The sequence below is a fragment of the Lolium rigidum genome, chromosome 4 (assembly GCF_022539505.1).
Source record: "Lolium rigidum isolate FL_2022 chromosome 4, APGP_CSIRO_Lrig_0.1, whole genome shotgun sequence".
Taxonomy (NCBI): domain Eukaryota; kingdom Viridiplantae; phylum Streptophyta; class Magnoliopsida; order Poales; family Poaceae; genus Lolium; species Lolium rigidum.
Genome location: NC_061511.1, coordinates 211355589 through 211372022, shown reverse-complemented (window position 1 = coordinate 211372022; position 16434 = coordinate 211355589). Strand labels below are relative to the sequence as shown.

The following is a 16434-nucleotide window of genomic DNA, read 5'->3' as shown; positions in this document are numbered from 1 at the left end:
ACCCAATCCCTTGGCCTTGGTCCATGTCATCCTCCTCTCCTTGATGGCCATCCAGGTCCTCATATGTTAGAGTCGAACTCCCATATCTCTTCAATCCCACCGTAGTATGTATCATTTTCCTTCCCAGTTAATGCCTTCATTGTCACAACACTGTTCTGGTATACACTTTTAAGGTCTTGTGTCTCCATATAGAATATGTATCCATTGATGTCATATGCTTGATGTGTCACGATATTGACCAAGGGGCCATGTGCCAAATAGTACAAATCTAATGTTTCCTCATCATCCTTTGAACATGGGTTTTCTTCAAAGTGGTTTTTGAGCCACTTTGCAAAGTTTGTGATGCGCTCTTTCATCAGCGCGGCACTTTTCTTTTTGGGGTTTTGGTCTTGCGACAGTTTCATGTGCATATGAACATAAGGCCGGACCACTGTAATGTGTTGCAACACCACTAGTGTGATCTATCGTAGTCATCTGATCGATTGATTGTAGCACTATGAACATATAGATCCTTCTTTCCGCGCCAATGACCCTCACCACCAAGCCTGCCAAGGTGCCGACTATCAGGTACACTCTTGTAGTCCGTGCAAAACTCGACACACTCCTCGAATGTAAAACATTGGATGATGCTTCCATCGGGATGAGACCTGTTTACGAACGAAGCGCTTCACGGTCCCATTGTACGTTTCCAATGCATACATGTTGTATATGAATACGGGACCTAGGTCGATTATCTCCGGGACTATATGGATCATGAGATGCACCATGATGTCGAGGAACGAGGGGGGAAAGTACATCTCTAGCTCACAATAGTACGGCAATGATCTCTTCTTACAGTTGTTGGCAACGCTTCTTCGTAATCGACTTTCGAGAGATAGTGCCGAAAAGTTATAAAGGTCCAACATTGTCTTCCAAAGTCCGAACCCATGGCTCCATAAGTACCCTGATTGCAATTGGAAGTATCTGCAAGATAATAACATGGCAGTCATCTGACTTCATACCGAGAAGTTTCTGGGTCTTCATGTGAAGATGTCTCACTATGTTTGCTAGCAGGACGTAACCCTCACACTTTAAAGGCACTTGAAAAATTTATCGAGTTCCACCTTACTTAAAGTGTAACAAGCAGCAGGACATTCTATCTTGATTTTTGTAACAACCCTTCCTTCACTCCTCTTCTCTTATCTTGGCCATGGTTCTCTTCGTATCCCGAGTTCTTCCAAGTCTGCTCTTGCCTTCGGCCCATCTTTGGTCTTGGCTGGAAAATGGAGCAAGAGACCAAGAATACTCTCGCACACATTCTTTTTGACATGCATGATATCTATGTAATGTCATGTATCAAGAGAGGGCTACTATTCCATGTCCCAGAATACCAATTTTATTTTCCACACACCTTCCAATGGCATAACATTTTTCTGCTCCTTTCCCGCCTTAGGGCACTCGGCCCAAGAGTTCAATAGTTCAAATATTTCATCCTCGCTCCTCTTACGTGGTCGTGACCGCAGCTCAACTGTATTGTCAAACTTTTCTTCTTCTTCTTGTCTCCATGGTCACTTTATATAAGCCATCTTTGATGCCCCATCTACACATTTTTTATGTGAGCCCAGTAGGAGAGCAGTTGTTGTATCATCCATGCACTGCACCCATGCCTTGTATCCATGGCCACACTTGAAATATTGATATCCTAATGTTGGATAGTCTTGGACTATTATCAGAAGCAGACCTTTCATATTAAAGCTATCTTCTTCGTAAGCGTCCCATACCTTGACCCCTTCCCATAGTGTCCCTAACTCCTCATACAATAGTTTCATGTACATGTTGAGATCATTCCCTGGTTGGTTCGGGCCTTGAATGAGCATAACTAGGTGTATATACTTCCGCTTCAGACATAGCCATGGAGGGAGGTTGTAGATATGCATAACAACGGGCCAACTGTTGTGGCTACTACTCATGTTGCCAAAAGGGTTGATCCGTCCGTACTCATAACACATTTAGTGTTCCTCGGGTCCCCTTCGAATGAGTGGACTGCACCGTCAATTGCTTTCCACTAGCAAGAATTTGTAGGGTGTCTCACCACACCTTCATCAGTTTTCGTCCCTTTGCATGCCAATGCAACAACTTTGCCTCATTTTTTTTCCGAATAGATGCTTCAAACGAGGAATGACTGGAATGTACCATACAACCTTTACAGGAGCACCGTTCATCAATATGTCCACGGTTTCCATTTTTGGGCTCTTTCCCTGCTTGAACCTGGATGCATTGCACTCTATACACTTTTTAGCTTCTCGTGGTCCCAACGATAAATGATGCAATCGTTTGGACAAGCATGGTATCTGATCACCTTAAATCCAAGAGGGCACACAATTTTCTTGGCCTCATCACAACTCCTAGGAAACATGTTCCCCATCAGCAAGACCTTTCTAAGATACTCCAATTTATCATCGAGGCTTCCTTCTATGTCATTGTGGACTGCCTTTAGCCTTGGAAGATCGAGCGTCACCGATAAGCGGGCGTGCTCTGGATCGCAACCGGGATACAACGGAGTTTCTGAGTCTTTCACAAGCATCTATAACTTGGCCCACTCTCAGTCAGCTGCTCTGTCATTCTCCGTGTCTTTCAGAATCTAATCTTGCACATGAGGGTCGCTGACCATTTTAGCCAAATCATCTGAGGTCTCCTTCGTATCATGTAGAAAATCTTTGGGTTCTTCCATATCCTCATCGGGCGACTCTTCATGACACTCCTCATCATCTAACCCTTCGTCATCGGCAAAAATATCAACCTCCTCCATGTGACTTGTCCACCTTCGTAACCTTCCATGAAACCCCAATGCATCAGCTGCATGTGCAAGGGCCAAGATTTCCTTCCAAACAACGTTAAGTTTTGAAAAGAGTAGCACGGAAAATATATCTTTGTGTCACCCCTTCGCAACATATCTCGTTCTGCGGCATCAAAAAACTCGTTCACATGATCATGAAAACTTCGTGTCATGCGGTCTTCCGTGTACATCCAACTTCGATCCATACCAACAATACATGTAAATTCAAGTTAACTGGCAAGACAAACTCAAGATAAATGAATTTGATGAAACTAGCACTAAGTAATCTAATTTTTACTCCATCAGATCTACAAACTTGCAACGCGAAATTCTCTATCTATAGTGGATTGAAATAGGTAAGATTGTCAGAATGGAATAAAACCTTGACTATATCTCCAAATTTTATGTAGTGCTTTGGGGCAGAGGTCAAACTCTCACGGTGGCACCAACGAGGCTTCAAAAAATGGAGCTAAAACTAGAGTTTGTATTTTGGACAACAAAATTGGGTACGAGTCTGGGGTATATATAGGTCTTTGTGTCAGTGGATATGTTCTATTCGAACTAGTGAACCATCAGAATCGAACCAAATCGAATTTAGACTCTCATACACAACGATATGCTAGTTTGAATCGGTGTTTCCAGACGGTTTACTGGGTGTTCCGGTTTTCGGTCGGTTTCCTGGGTTTTCCATTTTTCCGGTCGGGTTTTCAGTTCTATATCTTAAAACATTTACAATATAAAATTTGAACATTTTTTAAATTCTAAATTTCTAAATTCGATCTTTTTTTTGTTCCAATCTGAACATTTTTAAATATGATTTTTTTCAAATATGAACATTTTTTTATTTTGAAGATTTTCAACTATAATTTTCTTTTGTAATCTGAACTTTTTTGTAATTTTAATATTTTTAGATTTTAATATTTTTGAATGTCAAACTTTTTTTATCTAAACATTTTAAAATTTTGAACATTTTTAGGATTTTAATTTATTTGGATTCGAAGAATTTTTAATCTTATTTTTTTCATATTTTCAAAAAAAATTGGATTTGAACATTTTCGATTTTTGAACCTTTTTTTATTTGAATATTTTTTGAATCTAAACTTTTTTTTTTTGATATTTTCAACAAATTTCGGGTCCTGAAGAATGTTCGGATCTAAAGTTTTTTCAATGTTTGAACCTTTTTCGATTTAAACTTTTCAAGTTTGAGTCTCGGCCGGTCTAGGTATCTACGACCAAAAAAGTCGAACGTAGAACTGGCGGACGAGAACTCAGCTCAACATAAGCGGGCCCACCAAGGGATGAATCGACGCGTGGTATGGTTTGCATGAAGCGTAGTATAGGAGGTCCAAGGACAAGGCATGCGCGGTTAAGACGGCATGAAGATAACGCGTGAGTTTGCGCCGGCCCAGGTAGGAGGCTCGGGTGGTAGACTGGTAGTCGGCCTAGCTATTTGGTTGGGCAAAAAAAAGGAACAGTGATAGGCGTTTATAGAAGCCTATCACTAACATGTTCCCTCTTTCAGCGGGCCTCAAAAAAAATCAAGTGATGGCCTTCTCTTTATGCCCGTCACTAGTGTTTTGGCTAGTGTCAGGCTTATATGTGCCCATCACTAGTATATATATTTACTAGTGACAATAAAAAAAATTGCCCTTCATTAATAACCTGGCGGCCATAAGGCATTCTGTAGTAGTGCATTTATCCAAGAACTCTTGAGCTAGATCTACAATCCCACCGAAGGAATTTGAATTTCCCCACCATTCCATTGTGAAACTTGTTACTCCTGGGTGCCTTGCTGTCATGGATGGAAGATTTGTCCTTGAAGCTTTTTCTTGGTGTTATAATTCTTCTTGGTCGAGTTGGGAGCCTCCAATTAAGTTGTGGATGTATGTCCTAATCTTTGTGTAAAGGATTCGCTTGCCACATTGAAGGCCATCTCTTGGTGGAGCATGTTGCTCACGAAATAATAGGGTGAGGCCGGTGTGGCATTGGCCTTCATGGTGGCACACCCCTCCAACATAGTCGTACATCTCCTCAAAAGAAAGGAAATACGGGAATTAACACTTGTGTGTCCATGTGCTTCACTTTTGGTTACTTCTATTCTTTATCGTTCCTTTATTACTTGTATCCTTTTTACTTGCTTGTATGCATGTTACCATATAGGATTGTCCACCTAGCTCCACATCAAGATAATTTATATTCTTGTCAAGCCTAAATTTGGTAAAAAGAATTTAATTTTGTATATCGAGCTTTGAAAGCCAAGGTGGAGGTGGTAGAGCATGATGAAGAAAGAAGGGAAGATGATGATGAGTGGTGTCCCGAGGAGACCAAGTATGACTACCATGAGTACATGGCTCTTTCCGCAAAATCCTTTTGGGGCAACAAGGGAAAGAACTTAAAGTCATGGGACAACTCAAGAAGCAACTCAAGTGGCCAAAGGTACAATCGTGAAAGGGTGAGAACATGCTAAACTTTAGGTGACAAGCATCACTTTGTTGTTGAGTGCCCATTTGAGGAGAGAATAAAATGGTGGCCGACTTGATCGCACTAGATCCCGGTCAGTTTCAATTAAGCCAACACTGTGTCGAGAAGGCCTGTGAAGATAGATGGACCGTTTGATCTAGGTCCAACCATCTAAAAAAGAAGTGTAATCTAAAAAAAAAAGATTGTGGCCTAAGTTATAGTGCAGGCATATTTAAAGAGACGAAGCTAAGATAATATTTGTCCTTCAACATCACAAAGAGAAACGTACTCCCTCCATTCCAAGAAGAAGGCATATAATCCAGTCAAAATCAATGGCTTCTTTTTGACGTGAAAATCAATGGCTTGTAAGTTTTGCTAGAATATCTGAAATATGAAGTATAAGTGTATTTGTCCAATACTGTAGATGTTGATAGTTGCTTCAACTTATTTTGTCCGACTTAGCTAGCTTTGACTACATCTAGACAAATGGTCTCGATCAATAGACGTGCTTTTCTTTGGCTTGAAAGAGACGAGTTAACTGAACAGACACCGCAAAGCAAAGGTGAGAGATGAAGGGACGGAGACGGGTGTAATGGCACAGCTAATAATTTCGTTGCGATGGGAGTTAGTTGGTAAAAGAAGCCTGGAGCGTGATGGGAACCGATGGCAACGCCAGGATCGGACGGTGAAGGCGGTGGGCGGTTGCCGTGTTAGATCCAAGTAGAAATTCCAGACCCCCGAACGTGTCCCCATGTACCAAGGCGACGCCGATTGGCCACTTGTGCATGCGCGCGTAAATAGATCGTTAGCTCCATACCGATTATGAGACGTTTATTTTAGTATCACTTATTTTCCTTCTAGATTCATACATAAGATTCAGAGAAAAGCTAAAACATCTCATAATGCGTATACCACCTCAAAACTTCACCACAAAATAGCGTATCGCAGACATAACACATCACAAGTGAAAAAATAACAAATGGTAAGTGCATCTCCAATAAAACCTCTTCATGAGACCCTACTTCTGGTTTTTGGGTCGAGGCCAAAAACACACGAAAGTAGGGGGCATTTGGAGAACCGATTCTAGAGAGGCCTCTAGATTTCCTTCCGACCCTTACGTATAGAAGCCTCATCCTACATGATCTCATACTTTAATGGGATCATCCGCCAATATCGACCCATATGTCCCAACGACTAGTGGGGCCATGTATCATTGAACACACAAAAGAAATGCACGCTGAAAATATTAGAGTTGGTGGGTAAAGAAGGGGCTGAAAATATAGTTGTCGGCCCCTAATTGAAACTTGGGGGCTTGAAAATATGAGCTATTGCTAGAGATGCTCTAATATGTACATGCCAATAAAAACCGCCGGGGCAATCAAAAGCTATCCTCGAACTACTGATGGAGCTATATATCAAACTTGTGCATAAATAGGTAGATTTGAGGCCATCAACACGTTTGGGTGTAGAAAAGGGATCTTCCAAGCAAACCAATTCACATGTCACGCGCATACGATCGACAGGTTGCTGTCCAAGTCCAAGTCCATGACTTGACTTCCCTAACCCACACTCGGAGTGGCATTTTTAGGTTTTAGTATAATCTTGGTGGAAATTGTTAGAACTGTTTTTATATCCAACCGCCAATTACTATCCATAGGTAGAACACTCCAGGCAAACAAAAAACTGCGAAGAATCGAGAAAGTTTCAAGTTTATAACCACAATTAAATCAAAATAGTTTGACATGTCAGCATGTCGTACCTAACACGAGACACAAAACAGAGCCGTGTATACATACAATATTATGTTTGAAGGGTGATTTGATCCATGAAGAGGGAGCCTTGTCTTTTGTTGCACCGGAGCGATCACGACCGTGTCCACGCCAACAAACTTGCACCGCACCAAGACTGCAACTCAAGGGGGAACTCAACGATGGCCGGCCACCTAGCAGAGCTTGAGGAACCAAAGGAGGGGGGTCTTGCGGCAATGCCTCCAAGAAGGTGAATGGCGCAAGAATGCATCATCGTCGTCGGCAGAGACAGAGGTCTTCCAAAGTTTTCACCCATACCCGAGAACCACTACCCATGGAGCTCGGACCAGGTCCAGACCAAACACACAACATCATCCCCTGGCGTTGAGATATGCACACCGTCAAGAGCTACGACCAGACGCCGACCTAGCAAAGATCCCCAAGGCGTTAGGAAGGAAATCAGCTACCGCAGCAAATCGTGTAAAAGCACCTAGGGCTGCGACACCAGCGAGAGGTCACATGGTGCTCCACAAGACACTACCAGAGAAGCTTACACGAAGCAAGGCCTCCAAAAGGAGCAAATTGAGGCGGAGGGACGAAGTCCATCATTTTGAACAAGAGGGCCATCATCAGGACGCCTTCAACAAGGGAACGACACCCGCAGGTGACGTTGTCACCGGCACAGGCCAGAGCCATGCGCTGCGTTCGCCGAGGTCCAAACCTAGTTAGAACTTCCGGACCCATCGCGAGGACGTAGAGCGAACAAGGCGCAGATCAATGCCGCGCCTCCAACCTAAGTCGCACTATGACCTAGCCCCAACAGACTCAACCGCAGAAAAACGTGTTGGCTAACGCACCTAAGCAAGCACGACCAAATTGGTCGGAGGGAGAATAGACTGCAACCGCCGGAGTAGCTGCGGTACTGAGCCGGCCCAAGGACCTCATCCCAGATAGCTAGCAAGGACGTCACCCCAGCGACTCCAAAATGTCGCCCCAGCGACTCCAGAACGTCGCACGTACCAATGAAGGACTGTCGGAGTTCGCAGAAACACAGAGCTCCGACAGCCTCGAATGGCCAGGGTCGGGTCCAGGCCCGCCTGGCCAAGAATCAGCCTGAATGCAACCGGCAAGAGGCAGCGGAGGTGGCGCACCGGGCACGCAGCCGTGCACCCCTGGCCACCCTCAGATTGAGAGGATCCGGCCGGGCACTTCTAGGCCCATATGTGCCCACAAGCCCATATCCGAACGAGGCTGCATCCAGACCCCCTACCGTTGGGCAAGGCCACGGCAGCCAGCCACGGCCAGCATCGCCGGCCGCCGCCCACACGGCCCCCAACGGCCAGAGCTGCGCCAGCCCGGGATGGAGCCGGCGAGCCTCCTCGACGCAAGGACGGAAACCACCCCGTCGGGCCCTCCAAATGTGCGGGAGAAGGGAGATCCGCCACCGCTAGCACCGCCAGGGCTTTGCCCGGTGGCGGAGGGGGAATGAGGAGGGGCGGGCCTGTGTGGGGGAGGAGGAGGCGCCCCGACCGCCCGCGGGGGGGGGGGGGGGGGGGGAGGGGGGTGGGCGACGGGAACGGGGTCAGGGGAGATGGGGGTTCTCCTTTTGGTTCCGTATGAAAACTGGTCCCCACGTAAACCTTTTCACTGTGAAAAGAACTTATGTAGGCGAGTACGGCTTGTGCCGTGCAAAAAAAATCCGTCGGGTAAGAGAAATCTTTATTATAGTGGATGGTAGGTAAAAAACACTGAAAAGTATTGATCGGCCCCTGCTTAAACTTAAGAGGAACCATAGCTAGAGATGCTCTAATATGTACCTGAAAATAAAAATCACCGGGCACATATCAAACATGTGCATACGTGACCAGGTTTGAGACCATTACCACATTTGGGAGGGTTGGTTGGGTTGGGTTGGTAGGAATGGGATGTTCCAAGCAAAATAATTCACATGCCATGCACAAACCACCGGTTGCTGTCCAAGTGCACGACTTCCCTAACACACACACACACACATAAAGTGTTAATTTTAGGTCTCTAGTATTATCTAGGTGGCATTTGTTAGAACCGTTTTCGTCTCCAACTACCAATTACTATTCAACTACCAGTCAAAAGTGCGAATAATCGAGAAAGTTTCAAGTTTAACCACAATTGGATCAAAATAGTTTTGCATGTCGGCACCTCATACCTAGCACGAGGCACAAAACAGAGCCGTGCATATATATACAATATTATCATCACCAACATTTGAATAATTTCGCACAATGAAAATAAATATAGTGTTCACCGACATTTTTTCTTCAGTTAATTAATAGTAACAACAAACATATTCCCATAATGTTTGTGTAACTATCTACTTATCCACTAATGGAAACTGCAAACCGGTCTGAAAAGAAAGGGAGAAAAGGCATCCTTGCCATGTTCGCCAACTGCGTCGCGTACGTCTTCCGCCCCTTCCGCCCCTATATATACCCGCTTCGCCCGCTTCACGGACACCCCCAACTCTCCTCCTCCCTCGAGCCGTGGTGATCGCGCAAGGCCATGGAGCATAGGAGCCTGCTGGTGTCGGCCGTGGGCCTGGGCGTCGGCGTGGGGCTGGGGCTGGGGCTCGCGTCGGCGAGATGGCGGAAGCCGGCGCACACGGCCGAAGTGGGTGCGGGAGCAGGCGCTGCGGAGGTGGAGGCGGAGCTGCGGCGGCTGGTGGTGGACGGCCGCAACAGCGAAGTCACCTTCCACGACTTCCACCACTTCCATTCGTATCTCAGGTTGGTTACGTGGCCCTCTCATTTCTTGCGCTCGTTTTGGTTTGTTCATCATGCTAGTGGTGGATTTGGCTGGATCCACACTAGTCACTCGCTACATACTAGTCCGCAGTATTTACTCTGTTCCGTGCTAGTTGATGCATATCCTTTTCGACTTCATCATCTGTCACTGTCCGTTGTTCTACATCATAGTCTAGGTGTGTAGTCCCTGTTCAGTTCTTTTGGTTTCCATTGGATTTCATATCTAGCCTATCCCAACCTATTTGAAAAAATGACTTTGATGTCGGTGTTGTCGTTGCCCCTGTTCAGTTCTGCTCGGTACTAAAAACTGACAAGATAAATTGTGTCGCAGCGAGCAGACGAAGGAAGTGCTCATCAGCGCGGCCTTCCTCCACCTGAACCAGCCTGATCTGTCCAGGCACATCAGGAACCTCTCCGCCGCGAGCCGCGCCATACTGCTCACCGGATCCTCTGGTTTGCCTTTCGCGGCTTAGCCTCATGATTTCAGCTTCATTTCGTGGGGCATTCTAGTTAACTGTTTCATTGTTTCGCAGAGCCTTACCTGCAGTCACTCGCCAGGGCTCTGTCTCACCACTTCATGGCCCGGCTGTTACTCCTGGATGTCGCTGACTTCTCGCTTCGGGTCTGCCAGAAACCTTCAATGTCATCTATATTTGATTTCTGCCATTTCGTTTGTCATGTGATTCTGAACTTATTTGTTGTTGGATGCTGTTTGCAGATCCAGAGAAAATATGGGAGCTCCAGAAAATCCTTGGTAAGTTAACACCATGATGCATACTTTGTGTGGCTGTTCAAATATCATGATTGGAGAGGGGATTTAGACATGTCAGCTTTTCTGTTGTGTTAATTAGTACATCTTGAGTGTGCAACTACTCTCCTCGTCCCAATTTTATTGACTCAACACGTTTTAGTGTCTATATAAAACTGGGTCAATTAATTTGGGACAGAAGGAGTAGCAAACTAGGCTCCTGATTGGTCTCAGCAGCAGCATGTCTTCATTGACTGATAACAACAGGATAACAGACAGAACCATACAATTTTTTCTGCATAAAGACGATGGTTGCATCGCTTGTTTTCATGAATTTATTTTACTTGCTTCAGTCCTCTGTTATCTAAAATCATGCTTGTGCAGGTTCATAATCAGTCCGTATCCGAGACAACATTTGGGATGATTTCTGATTTCATTCGATCTTTTATGATGTTTCCTAAGAAGGATGATGAGCCTAGAGGTAACAAAGCATTACCATTTAGTCTTCTTTTTTTTTCGCAAGGGTACAACTCTACTTGGTTTGTAAGCTATTTTATTTTGATTTAAGGAAAAAAAAGTTGCTATTTTTCAGTATGTAACTTTACGTGAAAACTGGATGTTATCTGGACTTTTACCAAATGCCAAGTTATCCAAAAATAATAATCATAAAACCCTTATTCCATCTAAGAAAGCAATGGCGTTGCTCAAATTTTGGAGATTTTGACTTGTCCCTGTCCTGGTTTGGATGAAACACCTATGCAGAACCATTACGCCGTCACGTGGCAATCGGTGCAGATTCGAGAACTAGGTAATGCATACTCACCAGTTTATCGAATACTGGGATGAAAAATATCAACTATTATCTGATCTGTGTATACATTATTTGGTTTCTTCTTTATCGATTTTTTTGTTTGGTTTTTTAGAGGCTCTAATTTTGATGCTTCATCTGGTACGAGCTATGTTAGCTCACAACATTCAGGACATTCAGGTAACTCTATTGCTCGTTTCTTCTTAGTGTTGTTTTGTCATTTTTATTCACACATGTGTGAAACAGTTTCTAATATATCAGTAGGATTGGAGTTCATGCAATCACGTTTTCTTGTCAAATTGTGTAGAGATTGCATCTCTACAATAATTACTGCTGTGTTTTAAATGCTTTTACATTAGACCGATCTTTCTTCATTTTCACATCGGGTGGAGGAGAACAAGAGAATCGTCCTTATGGCCTTTCACCTTTTCTGTTGATGTAGTTTCAGCTAGGCGAACCAGTAGCTGGAGTTTCGATGATGAAGTTCTGATAAAGTCACTTTACAAGGTAATTATTATTTTGACTGAACTTGGCAATCTCTTTATTCACAATTTACACATCTTGTAACCACTTTTGCAGGTCATGATTTCTGCGGCTGAAAGTGGTCCAGTTATTCTTTACATAAGGGATGTTGACCGCTTCCTAAATAGATCACAAAGAACTCACTCCATGTTCAAGAAAATGTTAGGCAAACTATCTGGGCAAGTGTTGATACTGGGCTCCCTGTTACTTAATTATGACGCTGAGTACAATGATGTGGACGATAGAGTTAGTTGCCTGTTCCCTTATCATGTCGATATAGAACCCCCGGAGGATGAAATCGATTTCTATGGTTGGGAAACTCAAATGGAAGAAGATGCAAAGAAAATCCAGATTCAAGATAACAGAAACCACATTGTAGAGGTACTCTCAGCGAATGATCTAGACTGCGATGATCTGAGCTCAATCTGTCAAGCAGATACGATGGTTCTAAGCAATTACATCGAGGAAATTATTGTGTCAGCGGTGTCTTATCATTTTCGACATAACAAGGATCCTGAATACAAAAGTGGGAAGCTTCTTCTATCTTCTAAAAGGTTTGACCATTTATTTATTTTAAAGGTGGCATCAATTATATTTCTTCTGATTTTCTTTAAAAAAATTACTTCACAGCTTATCCCATGGATTAAGCATTTTTCAAGAAATTGGCACTGATGGGGAGGACACCCTCCAAATGGAAGCAAATGGGGAATTAAAGGTATTTCATTTTGTATAAATACTTAATATCTTTTCCAGTTTACCTGCAAGACTAACTTCAATGCTGCTGTTTGGAAAGTATGGTGTGAAAGGTGCAGCTGGATCTAAGAATGCTGAGACTGATAAATCGCCCATTGAAGATGGTGATGCTCCACCACCAAAGCTAGTAAGCACTGTGAAGTTGCCTGTGCCTTTTGTTCTGCTACATAAAAAAACAGGGTGGGCAAACCCCCAGACCTGTTTTATTTAAAACAAGAACAAAGTTAATCAGTAGTCAATACACATTACATAATACAAGGGGAACCTATATTTTATTTATACCCCCAGCCCTGTTTTATTTAAAACAAGAGCAAAGTCAATCAGTAGTCAATACACATTACATAAAACAAGGGGAGCCTATATTTCATTTATACCCCCAGCCCTTTTTTATTTAAAACAAAAGCCTATTTTTTTGCAATACTCTAGTACGTAGTTCTTAAAATATGAAGAAAAGCATCGTAGTTCTTCTTTCCGAACATTTGCTAAGACATAAGTTATTATCCTGATGTGTTGTTATCTGAGCAGGAATTACCTGACAATGAGTTTGAAAAGCGTATCAGACCAGAGGTTATACCAGCCAGTGAAATAGAAGTGACATTTGATGACATTGGAGCCCTGGATGATATCAAGGAGTCCCTTCAGGAGCTGGTTATGCTTCCTCTTCGGCGGCCTGATCTGTTCAAAGCAGGAGGACTACTAAAGCCATGCCGGGGAATATTACTGTTTGGGCCACCTGGAACCGGCAAGACAATGCTTGCTAAGGCTATAGCTAATGACGCCGGTGCCAGCTTCATCAACGTCTCGATGTCCACCATCACATCGAAATGGTTTGGGGAGGATGAGAAGAATGTCCGAGCATTGTTCAGCTTGGCTGCGAAGGTCGCTCCTACCATTATTTTTATTGATGAAGTAGACAGTATGCTAGGGCAGCGCTCTCGGTCCGGTGAACACGAGGCAATGCGGAAGATCAGGAACGAGTTCATGAGTCATTGGGACGGTATCTTGTCAAAGTCAGGCGAAAGAGTCCTTGTTCTTGCGGCGACAAATAGACCGTTTGACCTTGATGAAGCCATCATTAGGAGATTCGAGCGCAGGTCTGTTCAACACAGCGTTTTGTTGAGGGATAATAAATGTCGTGTGGCTTTTGCATGATGATATGCTAATCAGTTGCTCCCATTTTTCACCCTAAGCAGAATCATGGTCGGCCTTCCAACTCAGGAGAGCAGAGAGCTGATTTTAAGGACTGTTTTGTCGAAGGAGGAAGTTGATGAAAACATCGAGTATAAGGAGCTTGCATCGATGACCGAAGGGTACAGCGGCAGTGATCTTAAGGTTTGAGCTCTTTTCTGAACCCAAGTTAATAGGCAGCTACTTTGAATATGTCTTGATCACTGAATATTGTTAATTTTTATTTTTGCACCCAGAATCTTTGTATGACAGCTGCTTACCGCCCGGTCAGGGAGCTCCTGAAGAAAGAGCGGTTGAATGAGATGGTAAGGTTATAATAGAAGTTTCGCTTCTTACTATGTACTTTAGCAGTTACTAAAGATGCAACGACTTTCAATTGCTGCTAAGCCAGTTATGAACATACACCTTCTGCTGATTTCTGAATATCTCGTGATGCACTATTTGATGCCTCAGGAAAGAAGGAAAATGGAGGCAGCAGAGATAACAACTGTGCCAGAAGATTCAGACAAGCCAGAGAGCAAGAAGTTGAGTTCACATAACGAAGAAGGTAGTGCAGAGACGGCGAATTTGGACAGCAAAGGGGAAAGTTCAGAAAGCAAGGCAAATAAGGCCGAAGGTGAGGAAGTGGCGATCAACCTTAGGCCACTGACGATGGAGGACCTGAGACAGGCCAAGAATCAAGTGAGTTGCTGTCCAGCCTCGTTTTGCTTCTTTTTACACTGCATTGCATTGCATATTTGTATGAAATAGAAAAGGAAAAATTTACTACAGGACATCGTTATTTTTTGGCATTTGCTCAAACACTTAACTGCTGTCTATTTTTTATAGGTTGCGGCGAGCTTTGCCGCAGAGGGCGGTGTCATGAACGAGCTGAAACAGTGGAATGATCTCTATGGAGAAGGCGGCTCCAGGAAGAAGCAGCAGTTGACATACTTCTTGTAGAACAGACGGATGCTTGTGTCAGGGACTAGTAGTGCTATGGAGCAGTATGTTGATAGGTAAAGGCATATTAGATATTATTAATAAGTTGGCATCTACTCTAGTAGTTTGTTCAGTATATATAAGCTACCACTGTATCAAGTCGTCCAATCAAGAAATAAAACCCTAAACTTTATCCATAGTTTTCTACAATTCATCTTATGATGCAAATGGTCTGGTGCGGTTTGGGCCTGTTGCTAGAAGACGGTGTTGTGAATGGGGAACTATCACAATTACCATTCACGGTGGGGCAAAGGCCTATATATACATTGTATTAAAATGCAGGATACCTCTTACAGAATGGGGATACATAGTAAAAGAGACTATACAACTCTAACACCCTCTTAAACTCGTGGTGGATCAACAATAGTGGGTTTGGAGAGAAAAAAGCCATGCTACACAGTCTAGGCCTTTGTGAATAAGTTTGCCACCTGCAACTTGGAAGGCACATATTGTACACTGAAAATCTTATCATGCACACCAGCATGCACAAAGGAGGCATCCACGCCTATGTGATTGGTGAGCTCATGTAACTTGCGTCGGTGCTAATGTACTAACTGTAGTGTCAGTACTAAGAGGAGTGGAGTAGGAGCAGCAGCAGAAACACCGAAATTCTCTTGTAACTAGCGTAACCATGTCACCTCCATCGTCTGAAGAGCCATAGCTTGCAACTTAGCCTCTACACTCGAACGGGAAACCGTAGTCTGGTTCTTCATCTTCCAAGTAATGAGGGAACCACCAAAAAACACACAGTGGGCAGAAAGTGACCGGAGTTGTAAGGAGCTGGAACGAGGGAAGAAAAGACGACGAGATATTGTGCCACAAAGATATCGTAGGACACGGAGGAAGTGACTGTAGTGGACAGTGGTGGGAGCAGACATGAACTGACTCAATATGGGTAGGATAGGAGACATATGGACGAGTGATAACGAGGTAAACAAAGCTCCTAACCAAGTGATGATAGCGTGTTGGATCAGACACAAGAGCACCAGCAATGGCCCAAGGTGAACATTGAGCTCCATAGGCATCTCGAAAGTGCGCTCATCGCCAAGAGTACACGAGTAAGGAGGTCTTGGATATACTTTCCTGGGAGATATACAAGCCATCAGAGGTACAAGAAACATCAATCCTAAGAAAGTAGCGAAGAGAACCAAGATCTATCATGAGAAACTACATGACAGATTATGAGGTGGCTCGGGAGGAGAACACGACACACGAGAAGTGGAAGGCATGTCAGGAGGAGCATCATCATCATCACGTGGACAACGAGAGTGGTGAAACATCAAGGGAGGAATCACCACAGGCGAGGAAAGAGATATAGGAGAGGAGGGGCAAGCTTGTGGCGAGGAGGGGAAAGAAGAGATGGTGGGTGAAGAAGGTGTAAGATCGACATAGGGGGGCTTGGTGGAGTGGTAACCTGAGGCACGGAAGAAGGTGAATCTGGAAACATGAGAAAAGAGATGTCCTCCAGAAAAAAGGTTGAGGATGAAGGGCGCGGATATAATGGTCGGGACTCATCAAAAGTCACATCTCGAGAAATGCGCATCCGGCGGCCAACGGGATCCCAACATCGATAACCCTTATGCTTGTCGATGCATTGGTGGCTGGAGAGATCGATGGTGGTGGCACAGAAC

At 44.1% G+C, this 16434-nt stretch overlaps 1 protein-coding gene across 1 annotated transcript; it reads left to right on the top strand.

Annotated features, from left to right (window-relative positions):
* Positions 1-9561: 9561 nt before the first annotated feature.
* LOC124706990 lies at positions 9562-14948 on the top strand. Its single transcript, XM_047238655.1, has 16 exons — positions 9562-9785; positions 10135-10256; positions 10337-10425; positions 10522-10557; positions 10936-11032; positions 11314-11359; positions 11475-11539; positions 11802-11866; positions 11939-12435; positions 12512-12596; positions 12675-12761; positions 13160-13728; positions 13828-13966; positions 14059-14127; positions 14276-14503; positions 14651-14948. Exons 1-16 carry the CDS (start codon positions 9562-9564, stop codon positions 14762-14764), a joined length of 2532 nt encoding a protein of 843 aa, XP_047094611.1. The 3' UTR covers positions 14765-14948.
* Positions 14949-16434: the final 1486 nt, after the last annotated feature.

Excerpts from the sequence above, each read along its gene's own strand:
- LOC124706990 (XM_047238655.1), top strand. The coding sequence starts at position 9,562 with ATGGAGCATAGGAGCCTGCTGGTGTCGGCCGTGGGCCTGGGCGTCGGC. Across the intron at positions 11,033-11,313 it reads GAAGGATGATGAGCCTAGAG|AACCATTACGCCGTCACGTG; the intron begins GTAACAAAGCAT and ends ACACCTATGCAG. Across the intron at positions 13,967-14,058 it reads ACAGCGGCAGTGATCTTAAG|AATCTTTGTATGACAGCTGC; the intron begins GTTTGAGCTCTT and ends TTTTGCACCCAG.